The sequence below is a fragment of the Lathamus discolor genome, chromosome 2, assembly GCF_037157495.1.
Source record: "Lathamus discolor isolate bLatDis1 chromosome 2, bLatDis1.hap1, whole genome shotgun sequence".
Taxonomy (NCBI): Eukaryota; Metazoa; Chordata; class Aves; order Psittaciformes; family Psittacidae; genus Lathamus; species Lathamus discolor.
In genome coordinates, this window is record NC_088885.1 from 43,108,466 (window position 1) to 43,135,399 (window position 26,934).

The following is a 26,934-nucleotide window of genomic DNA, read 5'->3' on the forward strand; positions in this document are numbered from 1 at the left end:
TTGGGGCCTCAGATGTTGAGGCACTCCTGAGCAAATGTGCACCACGTAGCAGGGCATCGTGTATCCACGTGGCATAGCACACTGCCTGAGCCAAGACAGAAGTGCTACACCACTTTAACAGCCCTATACTCTCGCAAAGATTGCTGTGGAGAGACAGGGCTTCATAGCTCATCCTGACCTTGATACACTGCTTGCACAATTGCATGAATTTCGGGGCCTCTGTAAAACTCACTCCATGAGGCTGCAGAGATTATTACTGGGCCGTTTGGCTCCTTTAACTGTAGGACACGCTGCATAACAATGAGGCGTATTCAAATCCCTTGCCATTCATCCCAGGAAGAGCAGTTTGCAAAGATGCAATTGCTGAGCTGTAGAGGACTCTAAGCCACAATATTTCAAGCCAAACAGATTTGCTTTTAAATAGAGAGTATCCGAACCATGGGCAACGTGCCCAGGCTTTTTCTCTGAGTGAAGATGCCAGTTCTCTGAGATCATTGCAAACAGCTCTCACCTGAAAAAGCTACACTAGCCACTGGAAACTATACCTAAATAGCAACTGCACCAAAATAGCAGTAATAATAATTGTGACAATAATAACACAAATATTCTAAATAACGAGTGTTCAAAAAGTAATCCATGCCTTTTCACTAATAAAATGACGAATTACTGAAGCACAATGTATTATTACCAGGAGAAAAATGTATTATGTAGAACTACTAAACATATTTCTCCCAAAAAAGCACCGATTATCTTGACCAGTGTGGCCCAAGTTGCAATAATAGACATGATCTAACAGCAAGTAATGCCAATAGCCTCCTCTAAAACCTAACTGAATTGTTGGCTATCAGCCCTCAAGATTAAAGACAATGTTATCTAAAGCAGCCCCTCACAATATTTTTCCTCCATACAGGGTGAATACTGTTTTAAAATGTCAGGTTGGTGCAGAGATAAGGTGCTTCAAAAGTATGTGATCAGGTGCAGGAGGCAATAATGTCATATTTACTACATATTTGGTTTACATTAGCTCATACAAGTTTTCCTGGAATTAAGGAGGTTTCTATTAGGGACTTCTGCAATAGTTTGCTATATCAGACTTTAAACACACATACCTATTTATGGTAAAGTTGTATGGTATTTATGGTTAAATCAACTGACATAAACAAATATGAATTTTGACTAATTTGAAAGATCTGTAGATCAAATACAACTCAGGAACTTTAACAGCATGTATAAATAGCCAGTCTTCTCTCCTGTTACTATACATCAAAATAACTCTTCACCCCACACTGTTTGCAATCAGGAGAAACTGGGCTACATGTATATGCACAAAAATATGGAAAATATCTGCATTCATAGAATGAAATTCCTCATACAAATGCAGCTGGAAATCACAGTGGACCTTTTCCTGATGGAGCAATCAAATTAATCTCAGAGTAACTCACACTTCTGTCATATGCTTGTGTCTTCCCTGACCTGCTTAGATGCATTCCGAAGGGTAAGCATCATTTGCAGCAATCATGTGTTTGCATAGATAGCGCTGCATCCTCACCTCCCTTTTAAGAATTAAGACCCTGAATTTCCATTTGTAGAGGGAAAAGCAATGAGATAGGATGACATGGTTCCAGACATAAGTAACCTTCATATTTTATAGGGAACAACTATGGTGAAAAAAACCTAAGATCCTTTGATCCCTCCAACATGGTCAAACACTAGTCTTTGAGCTTCTGAACGGAGGATGAGAGGACTCTGAGCAGCCACACAAGCAAAGCAGCTACAACACAAAGGCTTTAAACTCCGTGAACCAAAATGTTGCATGTTCTCTGATTAACTTGCTGCTATTATTAGTGGTTCTTCTGTTTTCACTTTTAAAATGATAAAAGCTTTTTCTTTCATTCTGCAGGGGTATTTTACTTTTAACTTTTGCCTGTGAGCCTAAGCTTTTCTGCAGAACAATAGCCTGTACATTACAGTTGGCAAAGTTTATGGAGACCTGCAAATGAGACAAATTCCACGTGTGGACACCTGCTTCTAAAACAGCAGGCAAACGGACTGTGCACCACCAGCAAATGTTATATTTGAGGGTACAAATTCATCAGGACACAGAAAGCACTCACATAACCTACCTAGCTGGCTGCCACCAACTCCTTTACTTCAGATGAACAAACCAACAAGGTGTCAGCAAAACCAGCCCCTCAGAGCACCGCTGAGAGAGTGGCTCACCCAGCCTGCAGGCAGGACTCTGCTACTGCTGGTATTCACCATCAACCCCAACTATCACTTGAGGTTAAGTATATCTTTTTAAAATACTCTCCTGATAGCACTTCCTAGAAAACTACCATTTCAGGTAGGAGCATCCTGAGGTACATTCATCAGGGACTGTAGCAATAGGACAAAGCGTAATGGGTTTAAACAGGGGAAATTCAGCTTAGATACAAGGAAGAAGTTCTTTACTGTAAGAGTGGTGAGGCACTGGAATGGGTTGCCCAAGGAAGTTGTGAATGCTCCACCTCTGGCAGTGTTCAAGGCCAGGCTGGACAAAGCCTCGGGTGACATGGTTTAGCGTGAGGTGTCCCTGCCCATGGCAGGGGGGATTGGAACTTGATTATCTTAAGGTCCTTTCCAACCCTAACCATTCTATGATTCTATGTACCTCAATGAGGTACATCCTCAACATACCCTGAAGTCTGCTGACCACCCAGAGAACCCATCCACAGCAAGGCTCTTCCCTTCCTCTCACACCTCAAACAGCTGGCTGCTGCACGCTGTTATAACTCAAGGCAAGTTCTGCCTAGTGGTCCTAAGTTTTGCAAGTAGTACATGCCTTGCACCCACCGAACACCCAGAGAACCACTTTGTAGGCTTAGATGACACCTGGCCCATTCTGTTTGTATTTTTACAAGTCCCATTAGCCTTTCTGGTGAAGCAGGAAACCCAAAATAAGAACAAGGATGCCAACAGTCTTAAATGTCTGTAGCCTTAGACCCCAAGGAGGAGCTGCCCAGAGGAAACAACAAAGTGTCTTAAAAACCCTGCCATAAAGGCCATTTCCAGATGATTTTGGTTAATGTTAGGAAGCCACACTGCTGAGCCAGGCCTGGGAGCAGTGTCTCCTGTTTTGTTTCTGAAATCTGCATTTCAATACAGAATATGAAACACAGAAACACAGAGGAATGTATAGGCATATCCACTGATTGCAATTCTCAATTAAAATAGCTTTTCAGTCATGTTGACTTCTTTTCTATCATGTTCTTCCTCTTCCATCCCCTCCCCATTTCCAACTGCATCCTTATTTTTCTTTTACTATTACAGTAGGGGAACTGAAAACTGAAGAAGAGTCTTCTGCTGTGGTTGTTTCAAAAAACCATGGAAGACTACCTGCTGGGATGGTAACTTGGTCTGCAAAGTCAAAACCATGCTTTAGCAACCCATCAAATACAAGGTGCTGTGTATGCTTGGCTGCTGGCATTAAACTGGTGTTGCCGTGGGAATTTGTCTGAAAATTGGAATTGCTGCCCACCCCAAAAAAAGGCAGATTGGGAAGTACGAGTTGTGGATATGAAGCACAAGGACTTTGGGAAAGTTTCCCTTGGCCACAACGCTGCACATGTCCTACCCCTGAATTTGGTGAGTAAGCTGGTTTGTATACAGCACTTAAAATGAGAAAAATATCCCTTCAAAAGAAGTGCCTTGAAACAGAGATATTGGCAGTGGATGAAACTCACTTGCTGTAATAACTGAAAGACAAATTTTGGAGCAAGACTCCTATTTGACTTCCATCCAAAGCCTCCTCGAGACTCCAAATGCTGTGGTCTTTAACATCAAGAGAGCAAAATGTTTTCTGTTCAAATGATTGGTAATGTAAAAGCAGCAAATCCACATACTAAAACTACAGTTGAAATTGTACTCCTGTTTGTCAATGAAATCAGACTCATTTCTTTCTGTGTCTCAGAGAAAAATAGGATTGGAAGAAGACATTCAATAGGAGGCTAAGTTTTAGAAAAATGGATAGAACTTGTAAATGGAGGCACTCATTTTTGAAGGATGATGAAAACAGTATCTAGATTTGTCATGGTATAAAAATTGCCTAAATGCTATGCTTACTTGCACATTAAAACACACACACACACAAAAGAGGCATTTATATTTCAAGGAAAGAGTAGGAAATGTTCTCTGATTATATAATGAAACTTCAGATGAATTTACAGCTTTTCCCCTGTTGTTGCTGTTCTCATAAATGCATGCAAGAAATGTTCCTTTACAAAACATTCCTAAATCCGAAGCAGCGGAAAGGATGCCCTCCTTCGGGCAAATACACACTTTTCATTTATTTGGGGAAAAAAACAAGCCAACCTAAAAACTCAAGAGAACAAATTTCCAATCAACACTTGTTAATTTGAAACACTAGAAATTCTTCCATATTGAAAGCAGATTTTTCTGAAGAAACACTCATTTTCAAGGTCATACAGCCCTGGCAAAACTCAAAAAAGTCGTAGTCCAACTGCTTGCGTTCAGCTGTGTTTACTTAGTCTCAATTTGACAAAAGTCTGCCTCTGATTATACATAGCAGTCATCTGCCCACAGATAAATAGATATTACACAAACGTTTGGAGGGAATGACACTTGGCTACCGTTATTTTTGGAATAATTTACTCTGCATCCTGAACTTAAAACACCAAAATGATTCATAATGTTTTTCGGGCTCAAGTATTTCCATTTAATAAATAAATTCACCTCTATGACCTTTGTGGACTTTATATCCTACACGTTAGTGGATTAAAAAAAGGTAATTTGTTTTAAATATTCTGTATACTTGGGAAAAGTGGATTTATAGAGAATTCAGACCAAAGATAGTGGCATACTCGGTGCACTCACTGCAACAGGTCAGAGCCCAGCACCGGTGCTGCAAAGGGCTCAGGGTGCTGCTGGAGAGCAGGTTCTAACTGCGCTCCAGAAGACATCTCACCCCATCACAACCTGCAAGGACACGCAGACTGCTCAGCTCTCTGCAGACCATGCAACTGCAGTTAAAGTCCACACTAGCAGAAAACCTAACAGCCATATCTGAGATATAAATGTTGTTTTCTATTTCAAATGTACCTATTTCAGAGGTAAACTTTATAGGGTTTTTGCCTATTATTTGTAGGAGTAAAAGTGAATACGTTTTGGATGCCAAACTGAAATTTTGCTTTATCCAAGTCACGTAGTTGTTTCATGACATTTATAAGATAGCTTATATTTTAAAGCAGACCTGCAGTATTTCTCTGATGTGGTTAGAAATTTTGTCCAGTAAAGATATTACTTAGCCTAAGGCATTTTGTGTTATAAATTATCCAGGAATAAGGCAAAAACTTATGAATAAATTATAGTCCCTATTCCCATTCTTTCTCTGACGCCTCTTCTTAATTCTCTCCTCTTTAAGCCTCTGTCAGTTCCCCCAACATCAGCTACCCCAAACCACACTTCCACATCAAGCACTGAGAGTATTGAGGGCAATTCAAAGTCCATGAGGGATATTGTTACTGCTGTACATTTAAAGTGGAAAATGTTTCCAGAGTGTGGTGATAGATGGAAGAATAAAACCTAGACCCGCCAGAGACAGATTAGTTTCTGTAAAGTTAGCATGCTTTCAAAAATGTCTTTTCAATTAGAATACCAAATTAAGAAAGCCTCTGATGCAATAGAAACCATATGTGTTTGACATATCCAGCTTCTCTATCTTTGACATCTAAATTTTCAGTTTAAAGAAAATTAAGACATTTGTTTACAAAGAACTAGTTTATGTGTTTACAAGACTAAACTGAATGGTTTTGGATGGAACTATTATATACTAGTCATTTTCCCTTATTTTCCTTTGTTTCAGGAAGGAATATTACTGTGAAGCAGGAATGTGTTTTTGATGTGGACAGCTGGAGGTACAGAAAACAGATTTCTGTCACATGGAACAAATGCAGCAAATTCCTTCTTTACGGGCTGTTTCCTTATAGAGACTAAGTATTAGGAGCTTATTACGCTATGATGCAAAGCCCAGTCATTCAGAAGTGTGCTAACGATCGCAACCCAGAGAAGAGTTAATTCAGATGGAATCCAGGAAAATGAGGCAGCACAGAAACCTCATCAGCAGTCCAATCACATGACAAAACGCAAGGCATCTCCAAAGCCACTGCCTGCCAAAAAAAGAAAGGCTGCTGCAAGAAAAATACTTTCACAGCTTGATATCTGGGTCTTGTGACTGCTATCCAAACAAGGAGTAAAAGTGGTACTATATAATGTGGCAGGGTAAACAGAACCACCCACTCGTCATCACCAATCTTGTTTTTAATTCAGATAAATTCTGTTTCTTTAAAAGATGATGGAGGGAAAAGAAACAAAACCTTTTGTTCAACTTGAAAATTATATGTAAAATCTGATCTGGCATGACATATCTCAAGTTCATATATATCATGAACTATACAGGAATGCATGATTTGCCATGCAGGATCAAACTATTGGTCCATCCCGGGTGATGCTCTTTCTATGCTACTGAACAATGCTTATCTCAGAGAAGCACAGAGACATTGCCCTCAGCCAACTATGCAACAGGTTAAAAAGATTTTCTGCCTACAACTTGGAGATGATGGCTTGAAAAAAAATTAAACCAAGTGTTTGATCTGAAAAACGAACAAAAAGGAGCAGAGGCAGAACTTTACTTTCAAGAACGCTGGGTGTCAGAGTCCTCCACACTTGGCCAAACTGTCATACAGTAGCCGGCAAACTAGTTCCAGTTCTCAAAACAGATCTTGGTGGGATTCACCAAAGTCTGTCCTGGATCCGATTAAGGCAAAGACTGAAAAATCTTCTATGCTTTTATGTCCAGCTCAGTCAGAGATTGCAGATGAACCAAGAAAGAGGGAAATTAGTAACCACATACCTCATGCGAACAGACACCCCTGTGACTACCACCACTGCCACCAAATTAACAGTATTTCCAGTCCCAGACTTTCTGGTATTTTTACCTGAGTTGTGAGCAACAGTTTGGATTAATTTGCTTTGTATTCTAAGCAAGGTCATACCTTTTTCTGGAAGTGTATTTGCTCTTAGCCTGTGTAACATGGAAAAAAAATGCCAAGACACAGTCATTAGACTCAAAGGTGCTTTCCAAGAAGACTGTCCATATCTTGAATCCTTATCTACCCTCGTTTCTCAAACATTTCGAAAAGGAAAATGTCCAACTTTTGATTTTGGACTGCGAAAAACACTAGTATCTCCTATGCTCCTCCAATTTATTCAGCAGCCCTTCCCCATTACACTCCAGATCCCTACCAGTATTTCCATCATATCTGCTTCCCCAGTATTTTCTCTTCTTACCTTCATCTCTTTGACCTCTTTTCTTTCCTCTTCCTTCCTCTCCATTGCTGCCCCCTTTCCTCTTCTTTTTTGTTGTCCTCAATTCTACATCCCCCTTTCCCTGTCCTCTCCTAGCACTCTTCCTTTCTTTACAATCTTGCAAAAGTCTCTGTTCTTCATTTTCCCACCTGTGTTTGTTTCCTGGCTGTGAGTTTTCCTTTCTCCCATCACTCCTTGCCCTTTCTTCTGTCTTTTGCCTCCTAGAGCTAAAATGATACTCCAGCCGTAACCTACCTGAAAAGCGAGGTACATCTTTTAAGTCCATTGTCAGTACTAGAGGGATGGAAAGTGTTTCAAAAAGAACTAAATGACTATTCCAGTCACTGTCCCGGACAAACAAGTGTAGCTCCCACTGACAGCTGGAGAAGTTCAGCGCCTGAGTCAAGTTATTCCCCATTTGTCGACAGGCACGGTTTGGTGTGGGAGTCCTGCTATAGCAATCCGTCCCCCACACCACGGCACAGAGAGACAGACAGAATTTTGTGCAGTGGCTGCAGGGTGTTGATGATGAGAAAAACAACTTGGGTAATATAAGTCCTTTCTTCACTCTTAAGTAAGAATGGCACCTAACACAAGTGAAAACATTGTTGGAACTTAAAAGATGAAGGCAGAGGCCTGTATAAATATAGACAGCCCTCTGTTCTGCTGGATCTCTAAGAAAATACCAAAACATCACAAGAAAAGATCCCGTATGGCATGCCTCATGCAATTAATGTCACAACTAATGAAAATCTCTGTCTTGGCTTCAAGTGAAGTGTTTTAACATCCTGCAGAAGGGCAGAATTATACCACACAAGCAATTGGGTCAAGAGGATAAAAAGCCTAAGCAGCACTGATTCCCTGAACTTCTTGGGATCTGCCCATCAAAACAGTGTGTTTGCTTTCCAAGATGAAGCAAGCTAACAGAAACATACACCGGAAATAATCTTTATGGCCAACGCTCCAGAGAAAATACTGGGGAACACTTTTGTTTCTCATGGTGAGTGTATTGCCCCTGTAACAACCCCCAGTTGGAAGCCTGGCTCCCTGCTCCAGCTGGTGCTACCTGGGCAAGCTACAGCTCTCTATGCACGGCCCAATCCTACTTGTATACCCAATCTTTCAAAATTTTCCCTGTTTTCTTTGTCTCACTCTTTTTATATTGCTTCTGGTGGTTTTTGTGTGTGTTTTTGGTGCTGCTCACTTCCCACCCTTACCGCTTTCCATCTGCTTGCCGGGCAGGCACAGCAATTCCATGTAAGGAACGCGGGGAAGAGACACATTCCTTGATTTTTCTGTGCACAGTAACTTGCATGACATTTGATCATACACAGAGATTAAGTCATTCATGAATAAGGCCCAAAGGGAGGAACAACTCCAGAAAAACAACCCTCCTCACTGGTAGTGCAGCATCCAGGACTCCACAGTCATTACTGCCACACTTACGGTTCGTAGCCGATCTGGCAAAGTGAGGAATCCAACTGCAGGCTCTGTGGTTTAAATAAAATGTATCTACAGCAGCTTGGATCAATGTTTAAAAATGTTCCATGTTATTTTAGTCCAAGGACAAGCTTTTAAAATTAAAAGAAAACTTTGGCTTTAATTACGGATGAAAAGTGAAAGTTGTTTAATAGAATTCATATTCTGAGAAGAACAGTAATAGAAATGACTTAAAATTTAAAACTCATTCTTCTCTCTCTCAGCATGTGACAAGTCTCCTTGTAAATATTTAGAACTAAACTTTGAAAGCGACTAATTTGTGGACAACATTCAGGGTGCTTCTGCCTCGCTGTCATGGATCTTTGGCATAGCTCAACTTTTTCCTACATTTATACTTTCAAGCTAAAGTGTCAGATTTTGATGCGCATTTCAATGGCCAAAAAAAAAAAAAAACACCCAAAAACCAAAAAAGAATTTTGTTACTACATATGTGTGATGCAGCAAATGTCACCACCCAAGACATAAATGCAAAGGGTTTATTCCAGATCGGCTACGAGCAATGTGATCCCAAAGTGGTTAGGTGCTACAACGGAGAAGCTGCTGCTCTCGGGATGATTTTCAGCAACAATTGCCCATCTGAAAATGATTAGTGCATAGCAGTGGATTTTCCACATGTTCATATGCTGGACAAGCAGGTTGCCCTTGAAGTATGGTTCCCTGGGGGAAGAAGGAAAACCCAGAGAAAAGTATTCTATTGTCAGATCATGGTTTCACTAGAGCCAGACAAAAATATGGTCAAGCATTCACTTGGCTGCTCTGCTGGCAAAACGATAAGGCACCGAAATGGAGACAGCTAATGAGGAAGGCAAAGAATGAAGCTCAGGAAGATCTTAAAGGAATACAGATATTTTTTTCCTTTAAAAATTCAAAATAGGGTTAAGTATACAAATTTAATAACTTTGACCTTTATTTTTATAAGGCCAAAAAGACTTAGAACGGGTAGTATTTTCCCAATAAAGAATGGCATCTTTTAATCCAGCTGTATTTGAAGCATCAATGAGAAAGTATTGAAGGAGCCTGAATAAAAAAGTGTATGAACATAACTAGATAGCAGTTGATATTTAATGCTCCATTAATCGATAATTTGGCTCGAAGGAGGAAAAAAGTTGGCAAAAGGGAATGGAATTCTTTAGCTCCTTGTTTTACTTAAGAAAAATTCCCAGTGGGCTTCACTTAAACAAAGAACTTTAGTTTTCCACTGGAAAGACAAAAAGAAAATCTTGGTCTAGCATGTCCTGCCACATGCTTTAACTACACAGTAAAAGAGTATGTACTTGGATCTCAGACACATTTCAAAAGTGTAGTATTTATTAGCTGCTCTGTTGCCAAGTTCCACTATTATCATTTTATTATAACTAAGGTATATTTTTACTAACTAATTTACGTTTAGGTCTTTAGTTTAAGCTGTTGAAGGTCTCAGAGTGTCACGTACAGATGACACACAATATATCACAGGAATTTGTTGATTTTCTCCCTCCTCCTCTCCTCTATAAACAGTTACCCTGTATCTGTGATCTCAGGGCATTTGACTTTCCTAAACCCATAATCCAGCTGTAAAGATATGCAGGGGACAAGGGAGCAAAATCCTCGGATGGAATGGAGCTCAAGGATGAAGGTGAGCCCTGTTACCAGATAACCTGCAGGTATGCACATCCCTCGCACCCCGAGGGCAGTGAAAACCCACCCCTCCACAGTACCCCCTTCAAACCCCTTGCCTCAACCCTCCTCTGACACCCTTCACCCAGCTCACCCACACCTGGATTTTTGCTGAGACCTCCCTTTCCCAGCTGGGGCTGCTGGATGGTTTTTTGTAAGCCAGGGGTGCTGTGTGGTGGGGCACAGGCTGCCTGTCAGCACCGGTGCACAAGAAAACTGGTGGCTCATGCCGAGATTGTCCCACACACCCTGTTAAAGGACTTTTGGTCCTGTGGGGAGCATGGACCTGCTGCCTGCAGTCTGTAGGAACGGGATGGAAAGAGGACATGGCCATGAGGCAGGAGAGAGTTTTAGTGGGCTCAAATTGGGCCGGGTGTTGCCACTGCTCTGGACCGAGGAGGGGTGTCTCCAAGCAGCCACAATATCCACAGAGAGATGGCAGAGCTCCTCAAACCTCCGCAAGTGCAGCAGTACTGTGGCGCCAAATCCAGCCTTTATTATTCCTATTTTGTGCAAGGAATGAAGGAAGATCAGTACCCAAATATGAGCACTTACATTCTCCCAGGGTCACAGTCTTTGATCTATGAGCAAAGATCCCACTGAAAGCAGCTGGAGTTCACCAAATGAAGTTTGAAGAGTTTTGCAAGCACATGAACACTGTGTGTCAAACCATGTAGAGTGCTTTGGGCCAAAGCACTCAAAAACCAGACCAGATCTTGGCACACTAGATTTTTGCTTTGTCCAACACAACGCATTTCCAAAGGCTTGGTTTTAAAATGTATCTGAGTGCCTGTCCATCCATTATCAGGTGGAGCTAAAGGCACTTTGAGATGGATATCAGATGTAATTATTAGCCCTTTTCGAAATAAAAGGGCAGAGAATAGGCAATGTGAATCTGAGAGCTGAATGAGGTTTGCAGGACTGAGAAATATTTATGACCTTTTCCCTATGTAGATCCATAGCAAATACAACGAACACAAATTAATGCTTATGTGCACTTGTAGCCAGGAGAAATTATTATCACTCACAGTCTCATTAGATGAGGAATGAAAACAGAAGCAGAAATGCTGGGAGACAGTATTAAAAGGCTTTTAAAGATGCCTGCCATTTTTATTCATTTAACATGTTCAAACAAGCATTTCTTTACTTTGATTTAGTCAGCAAAGAAAGGCCTTTGCATAGAGCAGAAGATCACTGGGATCAATACCTGCAGGTCAGCCTCATCTTCTGTGCTGACCCTTGTGAACAGGAGTTTGGGTTTTGCTGAGCAAGCACCTCAGTGAAGGATTTGAAAGGGACAAATCTCTTAATTTGTGAATAATACAGTTAGGAGCCTCTTTTCCTCTATCTTTGCAAAGTTCACCACCATGGTGAACTACTGCACAGCTCTGACCTGGAGGAGTAAGCACAGCAAAACAGCAAGGCAGCAGGTTTGAATTCCACAGATATCATGACCATAATAGAGCACTGAGGAAAATATGTGTGTGTGTGTGTGTGTGTGTGCGAAAAACTGCATGGTTTATAAACACCAAAGCAGTCTTTGCAGCTGGCCAGAGCTGGATAGGTTTTTTGGGTTCTCCCCACTTCAAAAGGTGTTCCTAAACATCCAGTACTACTGAGATTCAGCAATTAGATACCCTGCAACAGTTGCAAAACTGATACTGTAGACAGTGAAGAGTCCCAGGCTTCATCCAGAACCCATGCTCCCCCAGCTGGCATTAGTCCCACAGGCTTCACTGGGCTCCTACTGACCCTTCTTTTGCTGCTGTGCAAACAGCGCTACCCAGAGCTTTCCCTGATAAAGGAACAAAGGCCACTGACTTCTGGAGGAAGCTCCTGTTTGAAGACAATCCTGGGTAAATGAATCAGCGATGTAGTAACCCAACAACTGCACCAGCTAGATAATACGAGAGGGAGAAAAGTAGGACAATGAATTTTAGCGTGTCCATGTAATGGGCAATCCACCACCCCTCCTGTGCAAAGCTGCCATAAATACTCAGAAGCAGACTGTTTAATTTGCACACCAGCTCCAGGAAGTGCTCCCTGAGCAGCTGCTGGTCCAGGCTCCCTATGGCTTAGCCCACAGAAGGGTGAAGCCAGACCCTGCTTTTTGGGGTGTGAAAAGCAATTAGAAGAGCAGGGGCCTGGGATGAAAGCCTCCCTGAAGTCAATAGCTGAGACAAATTCTCCAGCACACCAAGATCTCATTAAACTACCCACAGTGTCTAGCCCACAAAGTACATCTAGTGCAAGGAGAGCAATCCTGCTGCTGTTTTGCAATGCATTACAAAATACCTTGGCTAGCAGAAAGAATTTGAGGCAATTCGCTCCTGAAGAGCCAGGTCGTGAAGAGCCTTCTCTTTTTCCAGCAAACTGGATTTGAGTTGACAAATAGTAACTGAGAATGAAAAAAAAAAAAAAAAAAAGCCTGAACAAAGTACAGGGGAGATGGAGAAACCGACAACATTTAACTTGATCTTCGGCAGTGTAAATCTGTCAATACCCACAAATGACCACAGGCCATATGCCAGTTTTTACTCTGAGATACCGTAACTAAGACATTTGGCTGGTACCTCACATTGGAAAGAAAGTTTTTACATTTAGAAATGTAAAACATTGTAACATTTAAGGAATTTTGGCTACAGCCCACTAGCCAGCCTTCCCCCAGCTTCAGCTAAGGGATTATTTTGAATGTTGCTTTGCTTTTCATGCATCTGTTGCCTAAATCAATGTGGAGGCATGAGGGAGTGACTGAAAATTGGCCCTAGAAATAGCGGTATATTTTAGTGTCATAACTGAGAATCTTGGCAATCCCTTTTAACTTGAAATGTCAGTGCCATACCAAATGATCTGGTCATCATAACCTCAACTCCTGGCCATCAGTGAAAGAACAGAGATTGTCTCCAACATCAGGTTTCAAGGCCACTGTGAAAACTAAGGAAAACACATTTCATGGCTCGTTGGAATTTTGCTTTACCTATTTTTGTGTGCTTCTTCTCAGCTGTTCCAGCTCTAGCTGTTTATCTGATCTCTTTCTGTTTGAATTGTTTTTACTTTTTCCAGATTTTCTACAATGCAGTTTACTTCTCCAACTTACTTTCCCGCTCTAAACTCCCGTTCCTTTTTTTTTGTAGCTCACATAAAACTCACTTAAATTATGCAAGTCTTCTGCGTGCTTTGACTATTAGGACATATTTCCCTTTCAACAGATCTAAAGTAGCTATCTGATGCCAATTTAATGCCATAAAGCATAAAAGACCTCAAATCATCGTTAGTCATCACTGACAATTTCCATATCTACCCCTTGCATCTCATACCCAAACTTTCAAGTCTGGAGTGAATCGGATTAAATATGAATCCAACTCTGCTTCTCTGGTTTTGGATAACTAGAAATTGAACTTTGCAAATGAAGATGAGGGATGTTTTACTGAAACAGGTGTTTTTATGGGCACTCTCCTACCTCCATCAAGATGGCAAAAACCTCCTACACAAACAACACCTGTAGGTTCCCCACATTTTCTTGATACCAGGTATAAGCTCTTAAGCAGCCTGACATTAGTCCAGGTAGACATTCCTTTAATCCACTTCTCTGATTGTGCCAAAACCCTCCTGAAAGCTTCTCTGTGAATACACGTGGAAGATCAGAAGTCTGGTCTTGCTAAACCGCTTTAATCGTTATGTTTCTGGTATTCACATTATGGACAAATGACCTAAAAAATGTCAGTTAAACACATAAAGGAGTTTTTTTAAATTACAGAATGACTTTCAAAAACCACAAACCTGCAAAGGGAAATAGGATTTGCTGGATCAGGTAAGATTACTCGTCTATCTGGTCAGGCACATTCAGCATGTAGCTTTTTAGAAAAGGAAATTAAAATGGGAGGAAATGATGGCAAATAAAACTAATTTTGCTGTCCAATACTGAAGCATTTTGGAAGATACTTTGAGAAGAATCTAATCAAAAAGCCTATTTAAAAGAAAACAAACTGGTCTTTTTTTTTTCCTTCTTTTTTTTTTTTTTCTATTACAATCTCTAGATGGATTCTACTGTTCACACCTGAGTGAATACAATTTCTTACCCTACCTGGGAGTGATCAAACCCTGCTTTGGAGACAGACCCCACAGAGTTTCACGCATTTGCCACCCACATCAAAACATTGCCACGGTAAGGAAAATGCATGTGCTTGTGCATGTAAGCAAACACAGAAAAACCCAAAACATTTTCTTTACTTACAGCTATTTGACTGAACACAAACAAGCTGATATTCACCAGTCTCACCATGGGCATAAACTATTTCAAACTCCAGGACTACTGAGAAGCTCACAGTTTTATTCAGCAGTCATCATGCTCCAAATTTACAAGCCTAACTCAGATGGTTATTACTGGGATGTACCTGCTTAAATCCCTTCCACAGATGGGAGAACGAACACTGCCTATGCCAAGTTTCAGCCTGGATTGAATTTTTACAGCTGGGTCATAAATTTATGGATTAAAAGGGTTCTAATGGAAACACAGATACAGCCTTAACTACACCAACATGCACAGCAGCACTGTAACACTGCACGGGGGACAGTCCATGGTACAAGCAGGATCTACCAGGACATTACCCAAAGTGGCGTTATTTCTCCCCAGCAGCGGAAGGGAGGTTGGGACACGCAGGAACCCCACGCCAGGTATAAAGTTTCAATTCAGACGGTTTTTCCAGAAAGAAGTGAAACTTTTATGGGCTCACCATTCCTTTATATTTACTGTCCCGGAATGTGAGAAGTCCAGCCCTCGTCCTCCTCCTGCTACTACCCTGTCCCACCTGTGCCTGTCTTCCCTGCACATCGTCCCCTCCTGGTCACACTTTGCTGCACTGCATATAGATGAGTGTCTTAGTAAGTGTCACCAAAGACAGCAGTTACTCGTGAAGGAGAACAGATTTCACATGTAATTCATTAGGCAAAAAGGAAGGGTTTTGTCCCTGCAATCTCTCTTCTCTATACAGGTGCCGCAGAGAGGCAGCTGGAGACCCACATGAAGCAGAATGGGCACATTCTGGTGTCAGAGCCTGTCCAAGTCTTTCTTGCAACCTACCACCAGGGTGATCTGCCCCCAGCCATGGCTTTGCCCTCAGAACCGCTTTCCAATCAGTGGTATATAAAGTTAAGTGTGTGATTTCAAAGCCATACCTGATGGGGTGACAGCACACATCTCTGTGTTTCTGGCTTTGCAAACACTCATAGAATCATAGAATAGTTAGGGTTGAAAAAGACCTCAAGATCATCTAGTTCCAACCCCCCTGCCATGGGCAGGGACACCTCACACTGAACCATCTCACCCAAGGCTTCGTCCAACATGGCCTTGGACACTGCCAGGGATGGAGCACTCACAACCTCCCTGGGCAACCCATTGCAGTGCCTCACCACCCTAACAGGAAAGAATCTCTTCCTTATATCCAATCTAAACTTCCCCTGTTTAAGTTTTAACCCATTACCCTTTGTCCTGTCACTACAATCCCTGACGAAGAGTCCCTCCCCAACATCCCTATAGGCCCCCTTCAGATACCAGAAGGCTGCTATGAGGTCCCCACGCAGCTTTCTCTTCTCCAGGCTGAACAGCCCCAACTTCCTCAGCCTGTCTTCATACGGGAGGTGCTCCAGTCCCCTGATCATCCTCATGGCCCTCCTCTGGTCTTGTTCCAACAGCTCCATGTCCTTTTTATGTTGAGGACACCAGAACTGCACACAATACTCCAGGTAAGGTCTCACAAGAGCAGAGTATGTTTTGTTCCTCTTTTTTTCTCTTTCATGTTTAAAATTGTGCCATATTTTTCATGCTCATTGGCCTACTTCCCCTCTTTGTCACAAACAGCTGGTAATCATATTTGCTGCCGGGTTTCCTGCATAGAGGAGAGAGCAGACATACCCTCCTTTGTGCCCCAGAAGCATATGGGGGAAAGCTACAGTGGCAGGGTTGCTCTGCACACACGTCCATGAAGCACAGGGAGGGCAGACTATGGGGATGACCCACAGGATGCAAACCCACTCTCCTGACTGATGCTGCACTGCTCCATCCCTGGCTGCTGCACCTGCACTGCAGCACTGCGACCTTTCTGCTCCTCTTCTTGAACTGGTGCATTTTCCCATTCTCTTGTTATCTCTCTCTCAAACCCCCTTTGCCTTCCTCATTCAAGCAGTGCTTCCTTTTGCAACACATGCAACTGCTTAGAGTAGTGGTGGCTTCAGTTTTGCAAGGTTGAGGATCCCCTGAATCAGTGCAAAAGCCACAGGAGCTGATGCACTGTAAGGCAGGATTGAAGCCTGACTTTTCTGCTGTAAGAGATCTGCCCAGAAATCCAGCTACCAGGAAAATCCTACTCAGGCAGTGGAAGGGGAGAAGGAATCACATCCATTTCACTAAATCAGTTTTCCCAAACCGTAGTTTCACACACTTTTTAAACACTCCTTAAATTAACTGCTAATTTTCTTACTAATTTCCTTATTATATTCATTACTAGCCATGCAGTCTGCAGCTAAAACTGGAAATCAGTCTGATTTATGATCACGTGCTTCTCCATGCACATAATTTCCTGAAACATTCAGATTTGGGTTGGGCCCAGGTTTTAAGACCAAGTATAATTCTAAAGAAGTTTGGAACAATAGGAAAATGGGGATAATTATTTCTTCTTTTTTTTTAACACACACCTTCGCTAAATGAATGCAGTCCAAGGCTTGCCGGGGAGCAGCGCTTACTGAGGCCCGGAGCACTGGCTAACTATAAAGAGGAGTATTAAAATATATCATTGTTAGCCATCAGTGACAGCACCATACATTTTTCCTGCTGTGTCTGGGAGAGATCTTCGGCAAGCGTAGGGGTCTGCTGCTTTTTTGGCTGCTGCTGCGAATACTTGCATTGGGGAATTTTTAATGGTCTCAGAGAAACAGAGGCGAGCTGCTGTACCAGCACAGGCAGCAGCAACCTGTGGCCATGGAAACATGGCTCATCCCCTGATTTTTTTTGATCTCTCTGATTTTCTGGTCAGATGCTGTCATCTTTTCCATTTCAAATCATTCATGTAAGAACATCTTATTCTCTGTGATGATAAAGCTGTCAGGAGTCCTGAAGCAAACTGACTTGAAGAAAATCCTCTGCAGCCAAACAACTGGCTTGAGCTATTTTCTGCTGAAGGACATGGAAAATTGGCCATGACATCAACAGAAGCAAAACCAGCAGAGGCGCACCCCCTCTGCCGCATGGGGTCTCCACAGCAATTATACCTGAATTATGCCCACGAACATGCGGCTATTAGAAGCACAACTGACTTGCACATAGCCGAAAGTCCAAAAGAAAAGAAGCCCAAAACATTCATAGTCATTTGCATCTGTAAACAAACAGATAAGACAAGGATGCAGTGTTTGCACTCAGCACCTGTGAGAAAACAAGCACTCTCTTTTCCCACAAAACTGACCATTAAAAGCAGGGAGTGGAGACAAATGGCTCAGAAAAGCCACTGCTGCCAGGCACTCTGTTTCTCCTTCCCATAGGACTGGCTCCAGGCAAAGCTCTCTCCTGCCTGCCCTCAAGCCTGGGGTGTCCAGGCTTTTGCACAGGTGCTCTGTCCCCAGCACCATCAATGCTCCCAGCCCAGCCAGCACCCCCTGTCCCCCCGCCTGAGAGAGGCTGAGACTCCTACCTTTCCACAAAAAAAAGATTCAGTTTTGACAAAGCACTGTTTTCCAGGGTCATGTGGAAATAATTCTGACCCATTCTCCCTGCAGCTCAAATACTAAGAAACCAAAAGACTAAAAGGAATTAAAAAGCATCTTATCTGATTTTTGCTGTTCAAACTGTAAGAAATACAAAAAGTGAAAAAACAATTGAACTAGCAGGGAACAGGCAGGATCTTTAAAATTCTCATGTTTGGGTTGTCACATCTGGTATATTAAACCTGACATTGTCCCTGTAGTAAAGCCATTTCCTTTTAATCTTTGCTCAGAAAAAAACAACAGAACAGCAAATTAAACGCAATCCTCTCCTCAATTCTCAATTCCATGCTATTTCAGTGTTGACGAATCGGGTCATGCAATAATAAAATTCCTGCAGAAATAGGATCTTAACCGTGTAACCTTCAAATTGCAGTTACGCTGCTGTGTGCATTTAATACTGTACTTGACATTCCCCTTTTCCATTTCACTTCTGGATGACATTAGGATTTGCAACAAGGACCTCCTTCAGCTCTCCCAGGTTACCATTTATTTTAAAGTATCCCCAAGGTCTCCAGCACCGTTTAGATCAAACTTACAAAAGTCCCTGGTACAAGTGGTTTTTGTGGGTCCCTTGAGTTGTCTCTAAAAACAGGTTCCATTGTGTTCATATTATGCCTTTAAATTTTATAGCTCATTTTTAAATTACATGTTAATTTCTAAAAATGTTAAATTGTGAGGAAAAGTTGGCAAGGACCACACAAAATCACAGCGCTGTTCTGCAGCTTGCATGTGCCTCTCTATAGTACTTATGTGCATGGCTACAGCCTTACATTTAAGTGCTCTTTATGAATGCAGGCCTGATCCTGGAGTGTGCTGAGGGTCTCATCAGAGGTGCTCAGTATGCTGCAATAAATGACCCAGGATCATGCTTTATAAATCACAAACTTTGCAAGATCCAAATGAAAGTAAGAAAGGAAGGCAAGAGGAAAGAAAAACGCAGTAGTAATGAAAACATCAGAAACAGAGCACACTCCTGAGTATAAACATCTAAAAATAGAGATCAAACATGCTCAAAAATCAACCATTCACGAGTTTAGTTAAAATCCACCCTCCTTTCCAGGCCTGCAAGTCTTTAGTTTCCTCACTATTTTTATTTGTTCTGGCTTTTCCACTGTGCTAAGTAACATATAAAGTGAAATCAATGAAAACCTGCCTGCAGAAAAAAGTTAGAAAACTCCCTGTCCTGCCATTTCATCTCTCTTTTTCTCATTTTAATTTTTGCTTTCATTCACCAAGTGCAGCTCACCAGACAGCAATACCCCAGAAAGTTGGGATTTTTCATTTCTTTGTGCTGTAACGATACAGAACATTTTGTTCCCGCAGGTGACTGACGATCGGGTACCCGCAGAGCACTGCCGTGTGATTACAGGAAAAGTCAGCATCTTAGGATCCGTAAACCAAAGACTGCTGCTGCCGCTTTAGATTTATGTCCAGCCTCACTATAAACATCATTAGATCTTTCCTTTATGGATTTCTGGGGTGCTTGTTGCAGTCAGTGTTGTTCCTGTGTGCATTTGTACAACAAATACAGATAGGCAAGTCTGGTTTTGGTTATTCCTGTCACACAGAGAACCTGCTGTGAATGACAGCATGCCAAGGAGTTAATGAAAACTTGTTCTCCAACATGGATTTTTAACTAAACACAAACACTGAACCAAGCCTTTCAGTGGTCAGTTTAAGACACATATTTGACCAATTATATATATTTATACATTATACCTTCACTGTGATTAATCCAAACAGAAATTTTCTGCCTCAAGTGAGCACATTCACGTATGTCACGTTATATACATAAGCGTATCAGCTTACGACAGAAACGCTCGCATATGTGACATATCCAAGTACAGTTGCACTCTTTCCCAGCTGCTCCATTCTCCCTGCTGCCTGCGCCACGTCCCGCTGCAGCTCCCCAGCTTCCCAGGACATGCAGCCAGAGTGGTATGGAGTGGCTGGGAGCAGCGGCAGTAAGGGCACCGCACCTGTGAGGCCTCCGGCTCAGGATATGCTGATCCCACCCCAGCACTAAAGCTGCTTTCCATGAACTCGCAATTGTGCAGAGGTATAAAGTGAGGCTGCTCTCCTGACAGTTGGTTATATAGCCTGTTCTCAATCTTTACCTGGGATTTCCCAGTTGCATGAAGCTAGAGTAGCATATGGTCCCGTGTTTATAAGCATGTTAATGACTGCAATGGGAAACCGTAGAGCCCATTTTCCTTATAAACTTTAAACTGTAATGTCTCGGTTTTGTCACTGGACACTGCACTTGTACCCTGTTAATTTGGCACAGGCTGTTGAGGCACTCGTGGCCACCCTGAACCTGGGCACTGGGTGAGCAAAGTCGCTCCAGACACACTGATGTACCCGAACTCAGGGTCTGGCCCGTAACATGAACCAGATGCAGTGAGTAAGCTTTCCACTCACAATCTACTACGAAAAGTTCCTTTTCCAGTGAAACACAATAAGGGATTTGCTTCAATGCCAATGGCTGCCTGCTCTTAGGAGCACAGCAACCTTGCCAAACGTGTCTCAAAAATAAAATGCCAATCACCTTGCACTCTGTGTTTTTTTTAAATACCACTCAAATTGTCTTTATAAACTAAAACATCCAGGAGGGACTCCACAATTCTGCTTCAGCCCCTTTGTGTTAAAAATCAGCTGCTTCGCTTAACAAAAAATTTCAGTGGGGACCTCCTTGTAAGTGGCGATACCTCGCGTAAAAATACACTTGCTGCTTTCAGGAAGGTATGAGTGGTACAGTCAGCCATACCCTGTTATTTTGCTTAGCCAAAATGGATTACAGCTATTTCTGAGAACACAGATACAGCTCTGCTACATGACTGCACTCAAAACTGCTATCCCAGGTATTCAAATCACAGAGAAAAGACACAAAAAATAAAACATCCTTATTTCTCTCTTCACATCTAACAATTATTTGGATAATTTAATCTATTTGTGAACAGATTTTATGAATGAACGATAACTTTACAATATCTGCTTTGCTCATGAAGGGATCAGTTTCTGCATAACATCATTAGAATATCATTAATTAATACTGTAATTTTGCAGCTGGGAAAAGTCTATTTGAACCCATTATTTCCTGAATGCACACACATATATATGAAGGATATACCAAATAACAAAGTATGTGCAAATGATCTGTTTTCTCCCTATCAACAGGTTACTGCTCGCCTGCTTTGGAAGTGTAGAAAGAATAAAACTCTATCCTGAGAGCTGCTGATAGGTTCACATCAAAGACCATAGCACTTCAAAGCATTAATAAAGATATCTAGGAACCGACTTACATAAAATCTCAAGAGGAGCTCCAGCAATGTCAGTTATGAACCTGAAGAACAAATATACCAGTTTTTGTGAACTCGCACAGTTACAGTGTGCCTGTCTCAGCATTCCCATTAAAGACCATGTTTTTCAGTACAGCTTGAAACTTGGCAAGAAGAACTTAATCCAGTAGCAAATTTATTACAATTTTTAAGAAGTCACTGTGTCCATTTTTAAGTTATAGCACAGAAAAGTACAGAAAAACAGAAGTTTCTGTATCTGAGCTGCTGCATCTGTTCTTGAGTAGCTTTTCACTTAAAAATAAAACTTGGCAGACAATATGCCCATAATGCGGTCCAAATGCATTTGGTATATTGGAAAATAAAGCTGAATGAGCAGAGAGAGTTAATTTTGAAACTTACTCATCGTGCTTTCACTATTCTTCCTCCCCAGGAGATCTCATTTCTCCGAAGGGCCCCCACTGTGTCACCTCGGTTATCCCCTGACAAGCTGCACACACTCACGTCCCTCTATGTTCACCAGCACATTCAGCCTCCTGAAGTCCTTGTGGCTCCTCTACAGGAGCAAATAAACACATGAAATGTGCCAGAAAAGAGAGGGCAAAGACTGCAAACTTCGGAGGTTTTAAAGGTGAGGGTCACCTGAACCTGCCTGCCAGAGAAGCCAAGGGAAACCAACATCATCTAAATCTGTATGAACTTTAGTGCGAAGCCCTCCAGTGCTTTTAATCAATATTTATCCATCCCAAAAGCAAAGCTGCCCACAGGGTGGTCCCTGGGAGAATAACCCCCACGAGAAAGTCCCTTGGACAACACGAAGCGCTGCTGTGATGGCTGTAAACCCTGAGGTGCAAGACCTCATGTTTTAGAAAGATAAGGGGGCAGGCAGTCTTTGCCTTACGCCCCACAGGAATACAGAACAAGTTTCACAAGAGGAGCCTTCCAGGACTCCCTGCCCCATGGGGACTGAGCAAGTCCTGATCTCACCCTGATTTACAGCAATTTACTGGCATGAAGCAGGCAGTCCCATGTGCCTTCCTCTGACTGGTAACAAAGCACATGATATAAATAATGCTTTTATATTTTTATTGATAAGATTAAAATAATAAATGATGTGTAACTCTTCAAAAGAACACTAAGCCAAGATACATAATGGTCAAGTCCGTGGCCCCTTAACTCAGTGCACTATCTCTGGACAATGATGCAGAAATTGCTCTAAATTAATCCATCTATTTGTAAGAGATACATGAGCACTAAAGGGCCATGCACTGGATGAAACACTCTGAGGACAGAAAAGATGCTGCACAACAAGGGAAGGTGTGCATGCATGGGAGGCATATGGCTCATGTAAGTTCCACGAACAGCCACCTTGAAATTTCAAAGCCCTTCTTTTCCTCCCAGCTGGGACACCAGTTCTCCCCTAGTCCTCGTGAGTGCTCTAATCGGACCCTAGTCCTCCCCTATTTTAGGAGTTTTCTCCTTTTTCAGGCTTGTCTTAAAGCTCCCAAAACCAGCCTTTAAGTGTCGTTTAAAAAATCATCCCCATAGCTTCAGCTTCATTAGCAGTCAGTAAAAGCATTTAACTACAATACTGCAGGTAGAGCTTCTCCAGTGAATGGAAGTGTGGACAGGAGTTATCCACTCTCATATGAGAGGATGGATAGGAGTTATCCACTCTCATAAAAGGCATGATCAGGTGACACCCATTTCAAGTGACACCATCCACCAAAGCTGGCTGTATTAGAAATGATGCAGAAAGAATCCCTTACCTGTCCGGTAGACAAAATTGCCTTCTGTCTCTGATGATGATGGGGACACCAATTCTTCCTCAAATTCATTGGAACTAAATGAACCAGAGTGATTCCTTTGCCTTGTTTTTTCCATCATAGCTGCATTAGTAGCCATGACATGTCTCAGTGAGTCATTTAGGTAACGATTCAATAAGCTGCTTTTGTATTTGGGGGGTGACACATAATCCTCATTGGCACTTGTTTCTGGTCTCACTCCTGTTTTTATTACTGAATTTTCAGTTTTAATCACAGTGTGATGAACTGGTTTGTTATATCCCCCTTCATTCATATGGTTTCTTGGAGGATTTTCCCCATCTGAAAACAAAAGAACAAAGATGCAGAACACATCAAATACCTAATATTTAAAAAGAAGCTTCCTCTACATGTTTTAAAATGTTATAAATATAGCTAAAAGTAGACAATAACTTCAGCTTCAGAAAATTATTTTCATTTTCTTCTATTCACACATTGCTCACAGCAGTTCCCAAGGTTCTCAGATGCTCCAGCTATTCCAAATTAATTCACTCAGAAAACAGTCTCTGTCTAATTTGTTCAGGAGTAATACAAGGCACGTGGAGAAAAAATGAGAAGTGACCTAAATCACTGGTAAGCATTTAAAAATGTGTGTGAATAAGCTGAGTTCTAACCTGAAGATTGGCTCTCCTGTATACTACAGTATTATACAAACTGAAACTGGAACGAAGGTAATTGAAACATACTCTTCTAAAAATTCACACAAAGATTTCTGACAATGTTCTATAGAATTTGTTCCTGTCAATGTATCTCCATGTCACATCCAACTAAAAAAAGTACCCACCGATGTAATTAATAGAAATGTTCTATTAAAAAACACAGGGTGTTACTTAAAAAAATCCTACATCTGTTCACTTGGATAAAAGAGGGAATTTCAGTGTACCTTTTAAGGAAATAAACTGATGGCAAAATACATAAAATAAATAACAGTAATATTCAGTTTACCATACAATAAGCCTTGCTGAAGTTAATCAGATTCTTTTGTTAATCAGATTCTCTTGTTAATGATGTGATATTGTTATAGCCCTTACATCAAGGAAAGTAACAGCCAAGAGATTTCTCATTTCCTTAAACCAACAAGACTAATAATTTTTTTCCTTTAACGCAGATTAAAGTAATAGTCTTGTAGAATCTAATGAACTAATGACTATTTTTCTAGGAACGATGCTATAACACAAAACCAGACTGTCCCCCAGATTAACCTACACAATCCCACTTTGAAAGGCTGCAGAGTATCTGGGCCCCAAATACAGCACAGAGTATGCTTTGTGAGGAATCAGAGCTAACGTAAGGTACCTGATACTTTCTAAGTACATTTTAATCGGTCTAAAACTGATAAGAAGAGCGTCAACAAACCTTCAGAGCATGAGTCATCGCTGCTCACGCTGAGTCGTTCAGCATTTCCTTGAACGTACTTGTTGTACAGTTTTATTCGTAAAGCCCAGCTAAGATCTGGTTGCCTGACAGTATTCTTCAGACGACGTCTTGCATTGGCAAACCAGTTGGATACCTGCACACAAAACAGTGTATTAGTTTCCCTTGAAAATTATGCAAATAAATAAATCTAACCCATAGAGTTTTCATGAGGTTTATGTAAGAAAACTGCAAACAAGGGAAACATGAACAAAAGTCCATGAATATCCCAGAGCAGAGCAGGAGCCTCAGACAGAAAGGCAGTTTCAGGCTTCCCACCCTTCACAAATGTTAGCAAACCCTCATTATGAACAAAGTTTTAATTAAGGTGTTCTCAAATCCTCCTTTTATATTAATCTTTTTGTTTGTTTTGTTTTAAAGATACTGCCCTGAACTTTTAATATGAACCTTTGATACGCTGCTAATATCCTAAGTTCAAATCAACAGGTAATGTTTGGTAATCTGCCTTTGACATTTATGTAGGCTATAATAAAGCTGTGGAAGAGAAAAAAAAAAAAAAACACATTCTGAATTTGGTTACATAAAAGCCCAAATTCTCCCTCATGTTTTATCAGTACTCTAAGTATGACAGAGAGTGGGTATCACAAAAGTCTTACACAGAATACAATGTACCAATGTACTTGGAGTCACTGCAGAAATCAACCATTTGCCCTACAGAGCAGCAGTTTTTGTGAACTCTTTCTGTTGTGGAAACCCTAAAAACCACTGAGGATGCATATTCTTCACAAGGGGACTACGAAACAAGAGACTGGCTTGTATTCCTTCTCAGCTGCACAGTGTTTTTTAGAGTTTGACATTACAAAAGGGATGCATGTTGGTATCCTTCTAGCATACAGGGTCACCACAAAGGCTCAAACACAAGATTTCACAGTGCTTCAGGCACCATAGCAGCAAAGAGCAAGTACAGTCATCTGAGCCAGCAGTGCTAATTAAACCACCAAGTGGGATGCGTGTACTTGCAGCAACTAAGCATGAAAGCATACCTAAGAAAATGCTGGCCTTGATTCTACTGTAACTTAAAAATATATAAAATAGGAAATACTTGATACTGACAGGGTGACCTTAGCATAACCTTACTACAAGAGAGAGCAGAGGCAAGCTACCTACACTCTAACAATATTTGTTTAATGATAAATCAGGTCTTAAAATGCTATTTACTCCTTGCAGGAATAAGTGTATTTTGACATGACCTCTGCAAGACAGAGGTGGAGTAGCATTACTTGTAAAGGGGAATGTAAAGAATGTCGGGAGTCTATAGTCCCACTCACATCTTTGTGTTGTGAAAGTTCACATAGAGGAAGCGGGAGACCACTGCAGTCATATTCTGACCTGGGAATGATCATACCATTTAATTTATGCTAACCTGCAAAGCAAGTTAACACATAATTTATCAACACATGGTGCCCCACCTACTAGAAAGCCAAACTGTAGACCTCAGTGTTGGATTTTGGCCCTAGTTTTGTCATCTGTCTATTGTAGCTCAGGTTGTATGAACTGCACAGAAGTATTTGGCTGATTACGCTGTATCGATAATCTCTTCTAGGGTGATTATGAGAAAAATACATTATCTGCTTAAAGGGAAAAGAACATTTCTGTTCAAACTCTCACCCAGAAATTAGTAATGGCACCTTTAGCCTGTCACTGTGATTTTACTTAACGTTTGCATGAAACAGGGCTTCACTAAAAACAACAGTGAGCCCTGTATCAGTGTTCAGATGCCAAACACCTAAGTTTACACACCATGTAGTTTACTGCAACGGGTTAGAAGACCAAAACTGTAGCTAGCAGAGAAGAGTAAGTAATTTTCATTCTCTTCCAAGGCTACTTGTTTATATTCATCACATTGACACAGCAATCATAATAAATGAGAAAGGGTGGACTGGAATTTATCCACTTTCTAAAGCTGTTAACAAACTCACTCCAGACTGTTCAGCTGAAGCAGCAGTCACCTGGCTGCTGCATGATTTAGTGTAACTCTGAAATCAAGTATGTAATGATAGAGATGGATCAATCTACAGTCTCACTGAATGTTACAGCAGTTACTGCAGCATCTTACAAAACTGACAGCTTTCCAACCTCTCACGAGAAAAATTTCATTATGCTCCATTTCA

At 41.4% G+C, this 26,934-nt stretch overlaps 1 protein-coding gene across 8 annotated transcripts in view; it reads right to left on the reverse strand.

The window, feature by feature from the left end:
• Positions 1–26,934, reverse strand: part of MKX (mohawk homeobox) — a 49,497-nt gene that overhangs the window by 13,614 nt on the left and 8,949 nt on the right. For 7 of the 8 annotated variants that reach the window (XM_065666640.1, XM_065666642.1, XM_065666644.1 and 4 more), the window contains 2 exons: positions 24,746–24,899; positions 23,336–23,671 (listed from right to left, as the gene is read on the reverse strand). In XM_065666640.1, the coding sequence (XP_065522712.1) occupies positions 23,336–23,671; positions 24,746–24,899 (490 nt within the window). Of the gene's footprint in view, positions 1–21,572; positions 21,614–23,335; positions 23,672–24,745; positions 24,900–26,934 lie in introns of all 8 variants that reach the window. The other variant, XR_010609938.1, reaches the window with a different exon arrangement.